The sequence below is a fragment of the Alosa sapidissima genome, chromosome 1, assembly GCF_018492685.1.
Source record: "Alosa sapidissima isolate fAloSap1 chromosome 1, fAloSap1.pri, whole genome shotgun sequence".
Lineage (NCBI taxonomy): Eukaryota > Metazoa > Chordata > Actinopteri > Clupeiformes > Clupeidae > Alosa > Alosa sapidissima.
In genome coordinates, this window is record NC_055957.1 from 37,162,573 (window position 1) to 37,178,150 (window position 15,578).

The following is a 15,578-nucleotide window of genomic DNA, read 5'->3' on the forward strand; positions in this document are numbered from 1 at the left end:
GGGAAAATAAGTATTGAACACGTCAACATTTTTTTTCAGTAAGTATTCTTCCAGTGAGGCTATTTGCATGAAATTTTCACCAGACATTAGTATTAACTTAGGTAATCCACACAAATAAAAAAATCCAAACATTAATGTCCATAAGTAGACTTATGAGCAAAAAAGTGGAATGGCACAGGGAAAAAGTATTGGAACACGCTAAGAAAAAGCAGTGCACAAAGGCAAGGAATGGCCAGGAACGAGCTGGAATCTATACGCAGTTAGAGAGTAATTATCCCTCATATCAGTGCAAATTAATATAAAATGGATTAGTACATATTAATGAGCTATAAAAAGGTTTTTCATTACCAAGGTGTCACACAAGAAACATTTCATAATGGGTAAAAGCAAAGAGCTCTTCCAAGACCTTTGCAACATTATTGTTGCAAAACATATCAGTGGAACTGGTTACAGATGCATTTCAAAACTTAAGAATCATCCAGTAAGCAGTATTGGAGCCATTATCTGCAAGTGGAAGGAACATCACTGCATCATCAATCGGCCATGCACAGGATCTCCTCACAAGATTTCTGACCAGGAAGTCAGAAGGATAGTCAGAAGTGTAGCCTAAGAGCCAAGGACCACTTGGAGAAAGCTCCAGAAAGACTTGGAGGCAGCAGGTTCAATTGTTACAGAGAAAATCATAGGTAATGGACTCCACAGCCATGGCCTCTATGCACGCTCACCTCGCATGACTCTATTACTGAAGAAAAACATGTCGAAACTCGTTGAAAGTTTGCTATTTGGACAAGCCTATTAAATACTGAGAGAATGTATTCTGGTCAGGCGAAAGAAAATGTTAAATTTTTGGATGTCATACTACACACCATATTTGGAGGATAAATGGCACTGTGCATCACCCTAAAAATGCCATACTAACAGTGTGGGGCTGTTTTTCATCTCATCTCATAGTACTGGCAGACTTCACAGTGCGATTTTTCCTGGGAGAATCTTGCCATCCACCAGGACGATGAGTATAAGACGTGGCTAGACCTTCCAGCAGGACAATGATCTAAAGCATTCAGCAAAGAAAACTCTCAATTGGTTTCAGAGAAAGGAAATCAAGGCCCTGACTTTAATCCAATTGAACAATTTTGGAAGTTACCTAAAGATCAGGATTTACAAGTGGGACCCCTGGAATCTTCAATATTAAAAGACTATCTGTTTAAAATAATGGGCCAAAATCACACCTGAATACTGCAACTGATTAGTTTAGTCATACAGGAAATGCGTTGAAGCTCGAAAAGAAGAACAAAAGAAGATTTGTGTTTGTTGAGACCAGGGGCAATGCACTATTGTCAGATAATGAGCGGTCATCCCAGGGGCTCCTGGTCCCCCCCCCCCCCCCCTGCCCACCCTGGGGCTTGGAGGAGAGGGCCTGCTGGAGGAGAGACCTGCCCTCTGCCTGGTTGGTGTCCTGCTGGTGTTTCTGCTTTTCCTGCTTGTGCAATGCTTCCGAATCCTGTTGGATCCTTACAGCAGAATGCCAGCCTCTTCCTGGAGTGACCATAAGGGTGGGCTGGAGAGAGAGCAGGTTGATTATGCCATGGTGTAGTCATGGACAGGCATCCAGAGACAGAAGCACGGTCACAGCGAGGGCAAATCATAGGGAATACCACGGTCCTTGGCACTAAAATACAGTTCAAGGAGAGCCCATGACTTTTAATCCCTAAAGGGAACCATGTTTTTCTTTTGACCTGGACTGAGCTGTCCATTTGTGCTGACTGTGTGACACAGTGGTTGATCTGATGACCAGCTGGCGGGAAAGTAAGGCATCGGATATTCTGCTTGCCTATGTCCTCAGGCATCCTATGCTGTCAAGATGAAAACTCAAGGTGGGAAACACCCTCACAATATATCTGAGTTTGAGATCACACCAAGCAAAACCCAATAGTCAGCTGGTATGGTATGGTATGAACTATTGCTCATATACATAGTGAATTGTAAATGTAGTCCCTATGTTTTTACATTTTACACAGTGCAAGGTTGTTATTTACCATTAGAAGTAAAAACAAAGTGAAACATATACTTAATGGCTGCATTTGAGTAAAAATGTATATACATAATATAGTTTTTCATAAAGTGAATATTGATTCTGTTGTCAGAGTGATTACCTGGTGTTACATACACCTTGCCAACTGAATACAAATACCAGATACACTCACTTGCATAAATTATCTGTGACAAGTGTAATAACATCAGCTGTTTATCTTCAGAAAAGCTGCTGAAACTATTCTATGAACATTCCCTTTCCTGCTTATTAACTGAATCGGTGACTATTCTTCAGGTCAAATGTAAATAATATTTACGGTAACACTCCATAATAAGGTGCCATAATAAATTATAGCAAACTACTAGTAATTACCTAACCCTTTGTTAATATTTGTTAATTGTTACTAACATATCTATTTGGCACAAGTTAATAGTTTTTTCATCATCAATTAAATATTTGTTGTTTGCATAAAATCTGTATGTTAATGTTTTAGCAAATCTATTAACTATTGTATTAATATGTGTTAATAGTTAACTAAATGTATTTTGGCACTAATTAACAGTTATTTCTTACATCATTTAAATGTTAAATGTTTATTTACAAACTATATGTTAATAGAAAAGTTTGTCAAGATGCTGTAAAAACTTTTCTGATATTTTGATCAGTCCCAGACCACAAATCTATACAGATGTGTTTATCTCTGTAGTATATTGCTTTGATGGGCAGCTGTGGCCTACTGGTTAGCACTTCGGACATGTAACCTAAGGGTTGCCGGTTTGAACCCCAACCAGTAGGCACGGCTGAAGTGCCCTTGAGCAAGGCACCTAACCCCTCACTGCTCCCCGAGCGCCGCTGTTGTTGCAGGCAGCTCACTGCGCCGGGATTAGTGTGTGCTTCACCTCACTGTGTGTTCACTGTGTGCTGAGTGTGTTTCACTAATTCACAGATTGGGATAAATGCAGAGACCAAATTTCCCTCACGGGATCAAAAGAGTATATACTTATATACTATACTTATACTTATAATAGCCTACTGCTCTGCTCATACAGACAACAACAACAAAAAGCTCTTTAGCTACTGTTCTGAAATATAGATAGATATGGACAATTAATTTCTATAGCACATTTAAAAAGTGCTTTAGAAATAATACATAAATAAAACAACAATGATAAAATAATATTACAATGCAAAATATCTACATATGAAGAGATAAAACATTAATACTCATAATGTATTATTATTACTAATTTGCTTAATGCTGGCTTAACTATTTTAAAACTGTTTAATGTTCATTTTAACTATTTTAATGTGCATATTCACAAGTCGCTTTGGACAAAAGTGTCTGCTAAATTCCATAACCATAACCAACTATGGATCATTTCTTGTGAAACATTTGTTATTGTGTTGGTAGAAAGCCTACCAGAGATGATGCATTGATATCCTCAAACCATATTAACACATGAACATATGAACACATTATTCCTACTTTATCTGCTTTAAATTGGTAATTCACAGGGTTATTTCATTCACAGGTTATTAAAGTTGGTCATGTTGGAAGCAGATAGTATATTATTTTGCCCTCTTGTGGATATTTTGGGTATAACAACTTTGTAAAGCACAAAAAACTCCTTTTGCTTAGTCACATGGGCAAGGCAAGACAGTTGTGGGAACAAAATGGCTTAACAAGGTTATGACATCTTCTTACAGAGAAGTGATAAAAACATTGAGTAAGTAAGGGAACTGTCAAAAATGCATTATACAAAATCAAGGAGAGCTAAATTACTGTTGCATGGCAGCCCTGTTTACATTTAAGGTTATTTTCCCTATATGCCGAATACATTTTCTCAGAGTCCATCCAAAGGTGAATTTCAAAAGCTTTCACCATTTAAACCTTCAGGAAAGATCTTTTAATTTAGGTGAATCCTGAGTTTTCATTTTGGAACAACCACATGCAGAGGGTGATATAATGATTGAAATTGATTCATAAGATGCAGTCTAAATGCATTCTTTGTTTTATGTTTTTTGTGTCAATACATTTTCTATATGTGTTCCTTTGTCTGGTTTGTAAGAGGAGATGTAGGAGGTTACAAGTTTTACAGCTCTGATTATATGTAATAGACAATGTTTTTTTATTAAAAAAAAGAGACATGTTAGACTATTTCTGATTCTGTCAAAAATCGGATACTGACACTGGAATCCCTTTTGTTATTGTAAACATGCAGAGTTTGAACAAAGCTTGGCAACATCAAAGCCTTCTCCTCCGCTCTCTCTCTCTCTCTCTCCCTTACCCCCTCTCCCTCTCTCTCTGTGTTCAGTCTGTGTCTGAACATGCCTGCTCAGAGGCAACACACACACACACACACACACACACACACACACACACACACACACACACACACACACACACACAGTGTAATGTATTCAGAAGGTTTTATAATGTCAACAAATGAGTCATGCATCCAATTAAAACGGCTCCCCATGTTTAGGCCTCTTCATTAAGCCCAAATGGACTGGCTGATGTGCCAACCACTTCCTCATTAGCGAGACTCAGGCAGGAGCCGTTTTCTGCCTGAGTGAAGGAGTATAATATAATGCAGCGAAGCCACGGCAAGATCACAGGCGACGTGGTTTACCAGGACACAGCTCAGTGGGCCTGGGGAGGAAGGAGGAAGCGCTATACTTAAAAGAGGAGCAATGTCGTCTCTGCCACACCTGAATACAATACGCCTTGGTTCCTGGAGTGGTGATGGGTGGCATGAGAAACATATTATTACTTCATTGACTGGTGAAAGGGAGGAGGAAGTGTTTTTCCTGGGCCACCCCGTGTTTATGGGGCTGGCTCTGCTCCATCTTCCTGTGCCAAGCCTGAGAAAGGGCAGCCGTGAGGGGTGGCTGAGCCGACCCTCAACATGATTGGCCATGAACAGTTGACAAAGCAGAAATAACTTGAAAAATGGAACCATGAGCGACTGTCAGACAAGGATTGAATACAGATGAAATTGTAGAAGGACAATAAAGACTAGCGCAGGCTGAGATGTCCGGGGGAAGCTAGCCAATGCATTATTTTGGTTTATATTTCTAATGCTTATGGTCAATAATGAATAATATGATCCTTTCCACCATGCCACACTACGGAAACTCTCAAAGATCACTCGTCATTTGGACATATTATTTACAAGAACAAGAGGTGCTGTTTGTGTCAAACGTTGGCGTGTGCGTGTGTCCCAATGACATTCATCAGCAGCACTGCGGCAACTACGCAGAGGAATCTGAGCAATGACATCTGAGATGGTATCTGGAGACAGTCTGCTCCCTTATCTCTGTGTCATTTAAACTTGCACCCCATACTGCACTTCAGTGATGATCACATATATGCGATGGCTATACTGTACGCATGTGACCTTATCTTCCAATGTGACGCCAGCTTTTGGGGTTTGTTGAGATTTTTTATCGAATTGGTTGGGTATAGGGAATTACTGAGCAGTAAAATGTGTTACTAATTCACACATAAATCAAATGGTATTTGTGTTCTTAAAATGCAAAGGCAGGTCGTGTTCATGGAATTAGTAATCGAAAAAATGTATTACAATAATGCCATAGACAATTGTAAGAGCATGCAGCTTAAAAAACAGACGTATTAGCCTACTCTTTTCAGGAACAATTCATGCCACACCTCCACGAGTCGCCTGGCGCTGCTAGGGGGAGCTTCACGCATCAGTGCCACTAGAATCCTCCCACAGGTGCGATGGGGCCACAACTGTTCCATGAAATATATCCGACGCTTATTTACTGGGTTACCACTTCGTATTCATACCTTGAAAGTTAACTTAACTTCACTTAGACTCGTTTTTTTAACACTTTTTTATTACTGTTTCTATCCGCTTTAAGGTGCGCATTGTAGGCTATTGGTCTCTGAACTGACGCTATCATATCTACAGGATTTTGAACTGTCAGCAATTCAGTAAAATCCGAGTGCTCAACTACTGGTACTACTGGGACTATCAGCAGACTCACGTCGGTGAACTTGAGTAAGATGGCTATAAGGTGAGTAGACTAGGCTACACTAGACATTGAAGGATGTTACTAAGAATGATTATAAAAAAAAAAGACTGAGCAATATTGTCCAGAATCTATTGCATTTGTATAAAATACGTTCTGTCTATAATGGAGCATAGTTGCACGTATTTTAGTGATAATCGTGCCTGAGGCTAAACTGAAGAAATAGGGCCTACATCGTAACAATAAAGCACATTTGGACATGTTTGATGTGCGATCAAATCTTCCACTGTCATGATAAAAAGATAACATTATAGGAATGGAATCACGTGTTACGGGTAAGCTGACAGGTTGTTGTTGTTGGCAATTATTCCATAAGCTATTCAGAAACCAGATTGTTATTCAATATTTTAACTGATCTCTCTTGTCCATTTTTTGTGTATTCAATAATTGGGTCATCATGTGTGTAGTGCTGTATCCAGTGGACATCAAACAACTCACAAATATATGTAATGTCTTCCAGAATGGACATACTAGACCAGTGGCTATGGAAGCAAGAATACTGGCTGCCACCAGGCATCAGCTGGGAGGACATGAGGAAGATGGAGAGGACTCACTGCCCTCTTCCCAGAGACCTGCTCCTCTCTCTACCCATTGCCTTTGCATTTATCGGCCTTCGGTACATTTTTGAGAGGTAACTCAATTAAATCCACTAGATTAAACAGTTTGTATCCTTTTTATGCTGTTGGAATAGAAGACTATAACATCCACTGTGCTTGTGTACAGAATGTCATGTTACACAAAAATACTTTTTAAGATAAAGGAAAAACAAAGCCATTTGTGGAATAAAAGCTTTGACACCCGATATCTTGGCTGGCCCGTGGCGTATAGGCTAGTGTAAACCAGAGGGTATTTGAATGTGTGATGTCACTGGAGGGCCAAGACCACAACAGGTGTGTGTGTGGAGAGGGGCTGCCCAGGGAGCTGGGACTCAGGGGTGGTGGTATTGAACAGAGTGGCCCAGAAATGGCCATTGTTATGTGTTTGTGGGGTAGTGTTAATGAATGACTGCAGACCAGCAGGGGAACAGGCTGTGAGGACATGCATCATTATGAGTGCTTACCTTTACATGCAGGTGTTTTTGTCGCTATTTTAGTGTTCGTGTTGCCGAGGAAGGGGGGGGGGGGTGTTAGCAGCTGTTCCCCATGGTAACAAGAGACAACAGTAGTGTCAGCTGGCAGGCAGGTCACCCAAACACTGTTTTATCCCCTCTCCTCTTTCCTCAGTCTCATTAAAGCCCATAAGACTTTTTTACAGCTCACTGAATCACGACAGAATACACTTAGACACAATAGCACTTTAAACAGCAAAATCCCATTCAGAATCTTTCCACAATTCCTCACCAAAAATGACAATGAAACCTTCATTAACCAGATCCTACGTCAATAGCTGAGGCAGGCTGGCAGACTAAGGTATCCTGAAATGTTAAAATGCTGGACAGAGAAAAGAACTCAACAGTGCTGTTTTCTCTACAAAGTTCATTGTTGATTTTTTTCATACCAGGAGACCTTGTGGGCCATTATCTGGCTTGCTGCACTCATAGCAGATTTTATTTTAATCATCCTAGAATGTATGACTAAAAGTGTATGTTTATTTATTTAAAAGGGACGATGTATATGTACATTACAATGTACATTACTTTAATTAAGTAACTTTCTGAGAATTGAATAAACGTGTACTACAACTACATGCTCATTTAAATCAGCCATGTAGGCTGCATGTACCAGATTTAACCGTACAAACTATGTTTTCATCTTCAGTCCCTGGCAGATCAGTTTAAAAAGAAGAGGAAACAGAGATAACACACAACATGTGTGAGAAAGATAAAAATGTTTGTGTGACACTGGCATTTAAGCACAAACAATTTGTATATAATACTGTAAGTACATGACAAATGGAAACATGGATAAAACATGGATAAAAATGTCCCTCACGGGATCAAAAGAGTATATATACTTATACTTATATGCTGCACATAGAGGGCACTAATGTACAAATTAAGACAAGTCCATAACCTTACGCCAAAATAAGTGTCAACCTATCAGAAAAAGACAAATGGATGCTAGACAAAACACTCTCACATAAAAAAAATAGTAAAATTATAAATTCAAAAATAGAACGAACATAACCAGATGATAACATGTGTCCAATATTGTATTATAGAATCCTGGAAGGAGTTCATAGTTAAGTTCCTAAGTCATGTTCCTAAGTTCTATTGGTATGGTCTTCCAGGTACGTGCTGACTGTCCAAAGGTACAGTAGCTTTTCTGAGTGGTATTTTGCAGTCCCCTCTGGCAATAGTTCTTGCAGATGTGTTTTTGTTTTATTTAATTAACTTATTGAGTGGAGCAGTATAGGCTACTCCAGAAACTAGTCAAATGTTGCACTCCTGTCATGGCCCATCTTAGACCTGAGACCTTGTCACATGTAAAGTAATGCTAATGTGCTTTGCCCATTGCAAGCATTTGTTTGGTATTGCCGGTTGACAGGATTTCTATGAGGCGTTATCTCTTTTGCATTGACCCAGACATCTGAATCTTAAATGAACTCATGTATGCAAAATTCCTACCCAATTTGGCTGTTCTTTCCAACTTGTTACCTCTGGTTCTGTATTGCTGTTGCGTTTCTTATGACTGCTGTTTATCTTGATTTGCGCAGATTAGAACACTAGAAGATTAGGGGATAGTGTATCAGGACTTGAAAAAAATTCAGCATCGCTGTTTTCATCCAAGTTGTTTTTTCACCGTCTTCTGTTACCTTTGCTAAGTTGGCTATTGTGCTTGACCAATCAACATGTAAGTACGTCAGTCATGCCAGTCAGAGGAACTACAATTGCCCAGCACTGCAAATCTGCGGAAAAAAAGGGTAGTTTCTCAAAAGGGTCTAGAAACTGCAAAATGTGAAAACACCTAACACTGGTGTCAGGCGCTATTAAAATGATGCTTTGAAATTAATTATGTGTGTGTAAATGTATTAATACAGGAAAACGCACTATGTTTTTGTTATTTTCAGGTGTGTAGCAGTGCCCTTTAGTAGGTACCTTGGAGTTCGGGATCGGATAAGGGTACCCGTCTTACCTTCTCCAAAACTGGAGGCTTTCTACATACAGCACCGACCTCAGGAACCATCCCAGGTTTGTTTCACACAGAGTCTTCGCCTCAGACCAGAGAGGATATAGACCACTCTCTCTGAAATTCAGACCAATAACATAGAAAGTTGAAGTTAACAAAGCTAGCAAGAGGAAAGAGGAAAAGAAAGCTTCACACACGTCTTTGTCTCTTGTAACCCAAAGATGGTAAAGAGAATTCACACTTCCTCATATCACTTTGGATTTGTTTCTCATAGACAAAATGAGTTGCCATAAAATGACTACTATGTTTAACAAAGCAATATATATATAGCTTTGGGTGATGAACAATGTATGTGGGTGGTTACCATAACATAACAAATTATTGTGGCAACAGCACCATTAATCTCAGACCAGGCTTATAAAGGTTTTATTGCCCCCATCATAGTGAATTTGAATGTGAATGACATTTCCCTTTCAGTGATGGAAAATGGAAACTTGCATGTCATTTGTGAAAACAATTTCCATAGAATATATAAAGACTGAGAAAATGAAGTGATTTTTAAACTTCTCCAGAGTTACATAAGGCATTCAAATGATAATTGGCTTGTGGGTCCCAGTACCTTGCAGTGACTGACTGTTGGTTTTGTTAGAGTGAGATGATTACACTGGCGAAGCAGAGTGGTTTTACGAAGAGACAAGTTGAAGTCTGGTTCCGTCACCGCCGACATTTGGACCGTCCAAGCAGTACCACAAAATTCTGTGAGGCTTGGTATGTTCTTCTACTTACTGTCTTCTCCAAATGGTATGGCCTCCAGATGGTATGGCGTCCAAATGGTATGGCCTCCAGATGGTATGGCCTCCAAATGGTATGTTCTCCAAATTAAATGTTTACTGAAATGTTTCAGCTCTATATTCCTCTACATTTCTAGCTGGAGGTTTGTCTTCTACATGGTGTTGTTCTCTTTTGGACTTCTGTCTTTGGTTAATGTAAGTATTTCATACTGCTTCACCCAGTTTTTCTAAAGTTGTTTGTACATTTTTAAAAGATTAGTAATATAGGCATTAATAAAACTAGTGAGAAACACTCACATTTGAAGAATAAAGAATTAAAGAAGTAAAGAATTTCTCTAATTTCTGTCAAAAAGAAAGTCAGTCCTCCTGAATGTCTTATCCTGCTTTACAGGCGCCCTGGTTCTGGGACCAGAGGGAGTGCTGGAAGGCTTACCCACTACAGGTACCTGACCCCGCCCCTCTCCAAATCACACACCTGTAGCTTGTGTCCTTTTCACATGGCCAAGGTTTGAGAGTGTTTATATATTTTGCACAAAGTGTGTTTTCACCAAAGGGAGTGTGGAGTTTTGCCCTTTAATGAAGCACTGAGATTTCTGGAGTCAGTGTTCCCACGGGTCCTTGAAATCCTTGAAAGTTTGTGAATTTGAAAAAAATATTTCAAGGCCCTTGAACATTTTTGAAAATAGACATGGGTCATTGAATGTGCTTGAATTTATGTATTTTATTCAAGAAAGACATGCATGCATGATTTAGGCAGACTTTATACCATAACCTATACAATATTGAAAACAAAATTGCCGACAAAACGTTGGGGATGGCTATGTTTGGAAAAAAAAGATGTAATTGAATTATTCACCCGCATTTTTTTTTAAAGATGCAGAGATAGACACTGTTCAATCGGATGGCCCCACTGATGCAAGAACAACAAAAAAGTTATAATGTGGTTTACTTCCTGTCTGTGTCTTGGCTCATTTTCCTTCACTGAGATACTGGTCTGGCTACTTTCAATGCACTTGTGTTTCCCTCAGCCACCAGGATGGTGGGCCAATCAGTGAGGGGATGACTTTACAGTTTTGGCAATAAAACAGTAGCAACTCCAGTAAACATCAGACAATTGATGCCGGTAGAATCTGAATTTATACAGCAAGGTTAAATACATTGTTTCCTGACTGCTAATATAATTTATTATCAGTCGGAAATAACCTGAGGAATGCGATTGGATAGGCTAGACCAATGATTTAAAAGTTACCGCAAAGCTATTCGGCTATTTGGGAGCGGGCTATTTCACAAAAGCGAAATTAAGAAATCCCAGATAAGAGAAAAAGCCTGGCTTGAACTAGTGTTGTCTGGCCACAAAGCTTTACAAATTTCATGAAGGCTAAGCCAGTATACCTAGGCACAACTAGGTCCAGCCAGATAATAACAATAATAATTTGGGATACATACACTGGGATAGCTTCCCTCAAAAGTATTCATGGCTGGAACAAATAGGATGTAGATAATAGTGTAATAGCAGGCTGAACCAATAAGACACCAGAATTAACAGTAGAATGAACATAAATAATAAATAATACATTTATAATAATAAATCCCCAAGATAACTTGCCATGCCTTTTGTGAAATCAAGTCAAGGCTAAATGCAGACAGGATTTTAATCCCATTTAATTCCCATTTTAATCTGCTATTTGTTTTGTGTTTGTGCATCATAAATGACTATGATAATCTAACCAGGTTAAGAATGAGCCACCTTTGTGCCATTGAAAACCCTGGATTTCTGTGTAACATACTGTGCAAACCTGCTAATCTCATTTTGTTGCACAGCCCTACGTTCTCAATATAAGTATTCTCTGCGTTGTGACCGAGAATAACCTTGAACTCCCATCTCAAACTGTGCTGCATTCGGATCCTTGAATTTGACCTGGGAAGTCCTTGAAAAGTCCTTGAATTTGATGTTAAATAAGGTGTGGGAACCCAGTGGAGTGCAGCTAAGGTCAACTTACATAGTTACACTGTTATGAGGAAGTGTGACTTGATTGATACTGGTCAGCACATGGTTATTAGGAAGTGTGGTTTATATGGTGTCGAGGATTCTTAAAAACATTAACATTTTACACAATACACACATAACTCACAAAAACTTCCTTATATATTCAAGTTTTATTTCTCATCTTTTCTTTTCACTTATTTGTACTGAAGATTTAAGAACAATCTTGATTACCTTGTTGGAGTTTGAAGGGACAATAGCAGGGGTTAAGTTTCTGTCTCTGATCTTACATTGGCCCACTATATACACTCTACTGAATGCTCAGAGAGCCCTTCAGCAGCTGGTCAAATGACAACTGCTACAAAATAATGTTAACTCCTAAAAACCATGAAATTGACTCTTGCAAATGCAAATGGTCTGAGTTTTGTGCATATTTCCCTTCGTCTGTACTTATTTGTTTAATTCTGCATCAATCAGATCTTCATATGAACTCATCCCTGCAGTCAGAGTCCTGTTTTGTCTTACCCTTTTCACAGCCTGTGGAGCAAGCTCACTTCTGGTACTACCTCATTGAGCTGGGCTTCTACTGGTCTCTTCTGCTCTGTGTGTCCGTGGATGTCAAACGCAAAGTAAGTTGTCCTCTGAAGACTGTTGGATTGGCATAAGTTTTAAGCATGCACAGATCGTATATGTGCTAATGATATAGTTCAAGCCAGGGCATCACTGTGAAGGAAAAGGGTGATGCATGGAAGACAAATAAAGAACAAAGAAACCTATGGAGGAACGAAGTGTTCTCTCAGGTTGTAAAACAAAACCATTCTCATGCAATAACACGGCCTTATTTCCTCAGGACTTTAAAGAGCAGATTGTTCATCACATTGCCACCATTTTCCTGCTTGGCTTTTCCTACTGCTCCAACTACATCCGTGTTGGTACACTGGTCATGCTTGTCCATGACTCATCTGATTTCCTGCTGGAGGTAAACTCACCACTGTTGTGAAGCTCTCGACTGTGAGGTGTGAGGTGTGGGGTTTCATGTTCAGTCAAGAGTTATCTATAAGCAAAGGTCTTAACTGACAGCAGTGTCCATTTCCATGTGATTTGAATGACAGGAAATGTGCTTTTGTGAGATACTTATCTGTCTTTGTGTTGCAGATATGTGCAATCGGCTTTAACAGCATCTCATATATCTGTTTAGTCTGCCAAGATGTTCAACTATGCAGGATGGAAGAAGACGTGCGATTCCCTGTTTGTCATTTTCGCAGTTGTGTTCCTTGTCACACGGCTTGTGGTATTTCCCAGCAAGTGAGCCCTTTTTTGATTTTTTAAGATGTATAGTGATCATTGTTAAATGTTTTATAAGAAATATAATGATACTGTTAATAATAATGGTAATCTTTCAGGAAATACTGTGATTTCCATCATCAACTCTTTTTTTTCTAAATCTTTTCCAGAATAATTCATACAACCCTAATATTGTCCATGGAAGTCTTTCAGCCTTTTGTGGGTTATTACTTTTTTAATGTCCTGCTGTTAGTTCTCCAAGCACTACACATCTTCTGGGCTTGGCTGATTTTACGAATGGTCTATAAATTTCTCTTTTTGGGGAAGGTGAGTGCAGAGAAATATTTGCCCAAGTAAAAAAAAAACATGTACGTTTTCTACCATGTACATTTTTTTTGTGTGGATGAGAGATGATATTCTTATCTCACTGTATTACTGTATGTGTTCACATACTGTGGCTCACATGTGAGTCGTCGTAATGTGCTCCATCCTCCGGCTCTAGTAATGATTTTTAGCTTGCTTTAAAAAGGCCCACGGGTAATTAAGTTCTTATTCAATCATTAGCTGGACAAAGATGAACGCAGCGATGATGACAGTCTAGAAGATGAAGAGGACGGTGAGGAAGAGCGGTCCTCGTGGAAAAAAAGAGAAGAGGTCCTGAACTCCAAACTGGCAAGTTTAACCAGCAGCTGTGTGCTGAACAACCTCAAACATCAGAGAGCCAACTCATCTTCCAGACTGCCCAAGTCCAGATGAACCTCTCCAGGCTCTAACTGACATAATGGAGAGCGTTTCTGGAAGTGAATCTGAACAGTGCAGACTGAGGATTTTACACTAATTCCCTGACTAATGACACTAAATAAATGAGGTGTATAACATGTCTTTCACCCCTCCATGAAGGCATTGCAGTAATGGTAAGGATAGACCATGTGTGCCAAACACTTGATTTTTAAAGTACACATTAATGTTAAAACATAGAGTGAACCACAGGATATTATGTTTTTGTGATGTAGATTTTTTTGCACATTAAATGATATACCTGAGGCAGAGTTTCATGTTACATGGTGAACTGTCATTCCATAAACTTGCCTGGCTGGATTTATGACTTTTTGGTTAAAAACGTAGTTGGTTGATCATTGTAAATATAAGTCTAGAGTTTTGTGTAAATCAGCTATATGTACACTATATTTTTTAATGTTTTCTCAAGTGTATCAAAATGAATTTATTTCTTACATGTCTGTATTTCCAACTTTGTGGTGGTTATACAAGTTGACATTACAGTGTAGTAAGTTTGCATGTGTGTTAAGTTAGTTATCAAATACCACGCAAACTTACTACTGTAATGTCAACTTGTATAACCACCACTAATTACTGGTAATCATAGTCTTGAAATTGGTGTTTGGACCAGTCTAGTTGCATTTGGACATGGTCAGCAACATGGTCAGTCTGTCTGCATCTTCTGCCCTATGGGACTGCTGACAGAGCGTGCATATTATGGGCGTTCTGTACAAGTGGAGTTCATGTTTCAATTTTATTTGCCACATGGGAACTGAAACTTGGAAGCCTGAAGTGTTAGTGTCTCCTGATATAAAACACTTCATCTTAATTTCTCCACGTTTTGGTTGTTCATGTTAAGGATATTACAAAGCATCACTGCTAAGCATGTATGGGCTGTCATATCAGCCCATATTTCCATGCCCATATTTTCACCAGTTTTGAATGGAACCAAATATGCATCATCAAGGGTCGCATGCATAACTGAACTGTAGAATGACACGCTGACTGACTTACAAAAATTTCAGCTATTTTTGGTGGAGCGTGAAGCAGAACGGAGACAGTTGGTGGAACCTACCAGTGTGTGACGTTAAATCTATCTGATACGAATAATGATTTATATATTGTATGATGCACTCCTAGATTTTAAGAAAAGCACAAGATCAAAATATGTGACCAAAACTTATGTTGATATCTCTGCTATCTAACAATGGTGCATCTTGAGGAAATTGTCTTACCATGGAAATTGCCTTTCTTGCACATCATCTTCACCTGTTTGTCATTACCTGATTAGACAATGATAACTATATTTTTGACCTAATACTTTGAGATTTTAAGGTATTTCTCTTAAATAAACTATTGAAATCACATAATCTCTAACATTCTCTTTGAATGACAATGCCATGCACAAGTAAAAATGCTGTGGTGACATTGTGAATAGTCTCTCCCCCACCACCAACCATCTAAACAAATGAGATAATCTCCTGTCTGTTGGTTCCTCTTTCCAGAGATATATGTGATGTCCAGTTCCACGATCTTCCCAGACCCATAGTGTTGTGTGTTTGATGACTTGAATTTAGTCACGA

The 15,578-nt window shown here is 39.0% G+C and overlaps 1 protein-coding gene across 2 annotated transcripts; it reads left to right on the forward strand.

The window, feature by feature from the left end:
* Positions 1 to 5,750: 5,750 nt before the first annotated feature.
* cers4b (ceramide synthase 4b) lies at positions 5,751 to 15,360 on the forward strand. Of its 2 annotated transcripts, none has more exons than XM_042107949.1 (11): positions 5,751 to 6,076; positions 6,552 to 6,722; positions 9,101 to 9,221; positions 9,809 to 9,927; positions 10,088 to 10,145; positions 10,342 to 10,392; positions 12,471 to 12,563; positions 12,785 to 12,913; positions 13,133 to 13,239; positions 13,389 to 13,545; positions 13,783 to 15,360. In XM_042107949.1, the coding sequence occupies exons 1-11, from the start codon at positions 6,066 to 6,068 to the stop codon at positions 13,972 to 13,974; spliced, it is 1,209 nt and encodes a 402-aa protein (XP_041963883.1). In that variant the 5' UTR covers positions 5,751 to 6,065; the 3' UTR covers positions 13,975 to 15,360. The 2 variants fall into 2 exon arrangements, with proteins under 2 accessions (XP_041963883.1, XP_041963874.1); XM_042107940.1 differs by having other exon boundaries at positions 9,809 to 9,917; positions 10,342 to 10,456.
* Positions 15,361 to 15,578: the final 218 nt, after the last annotated feature.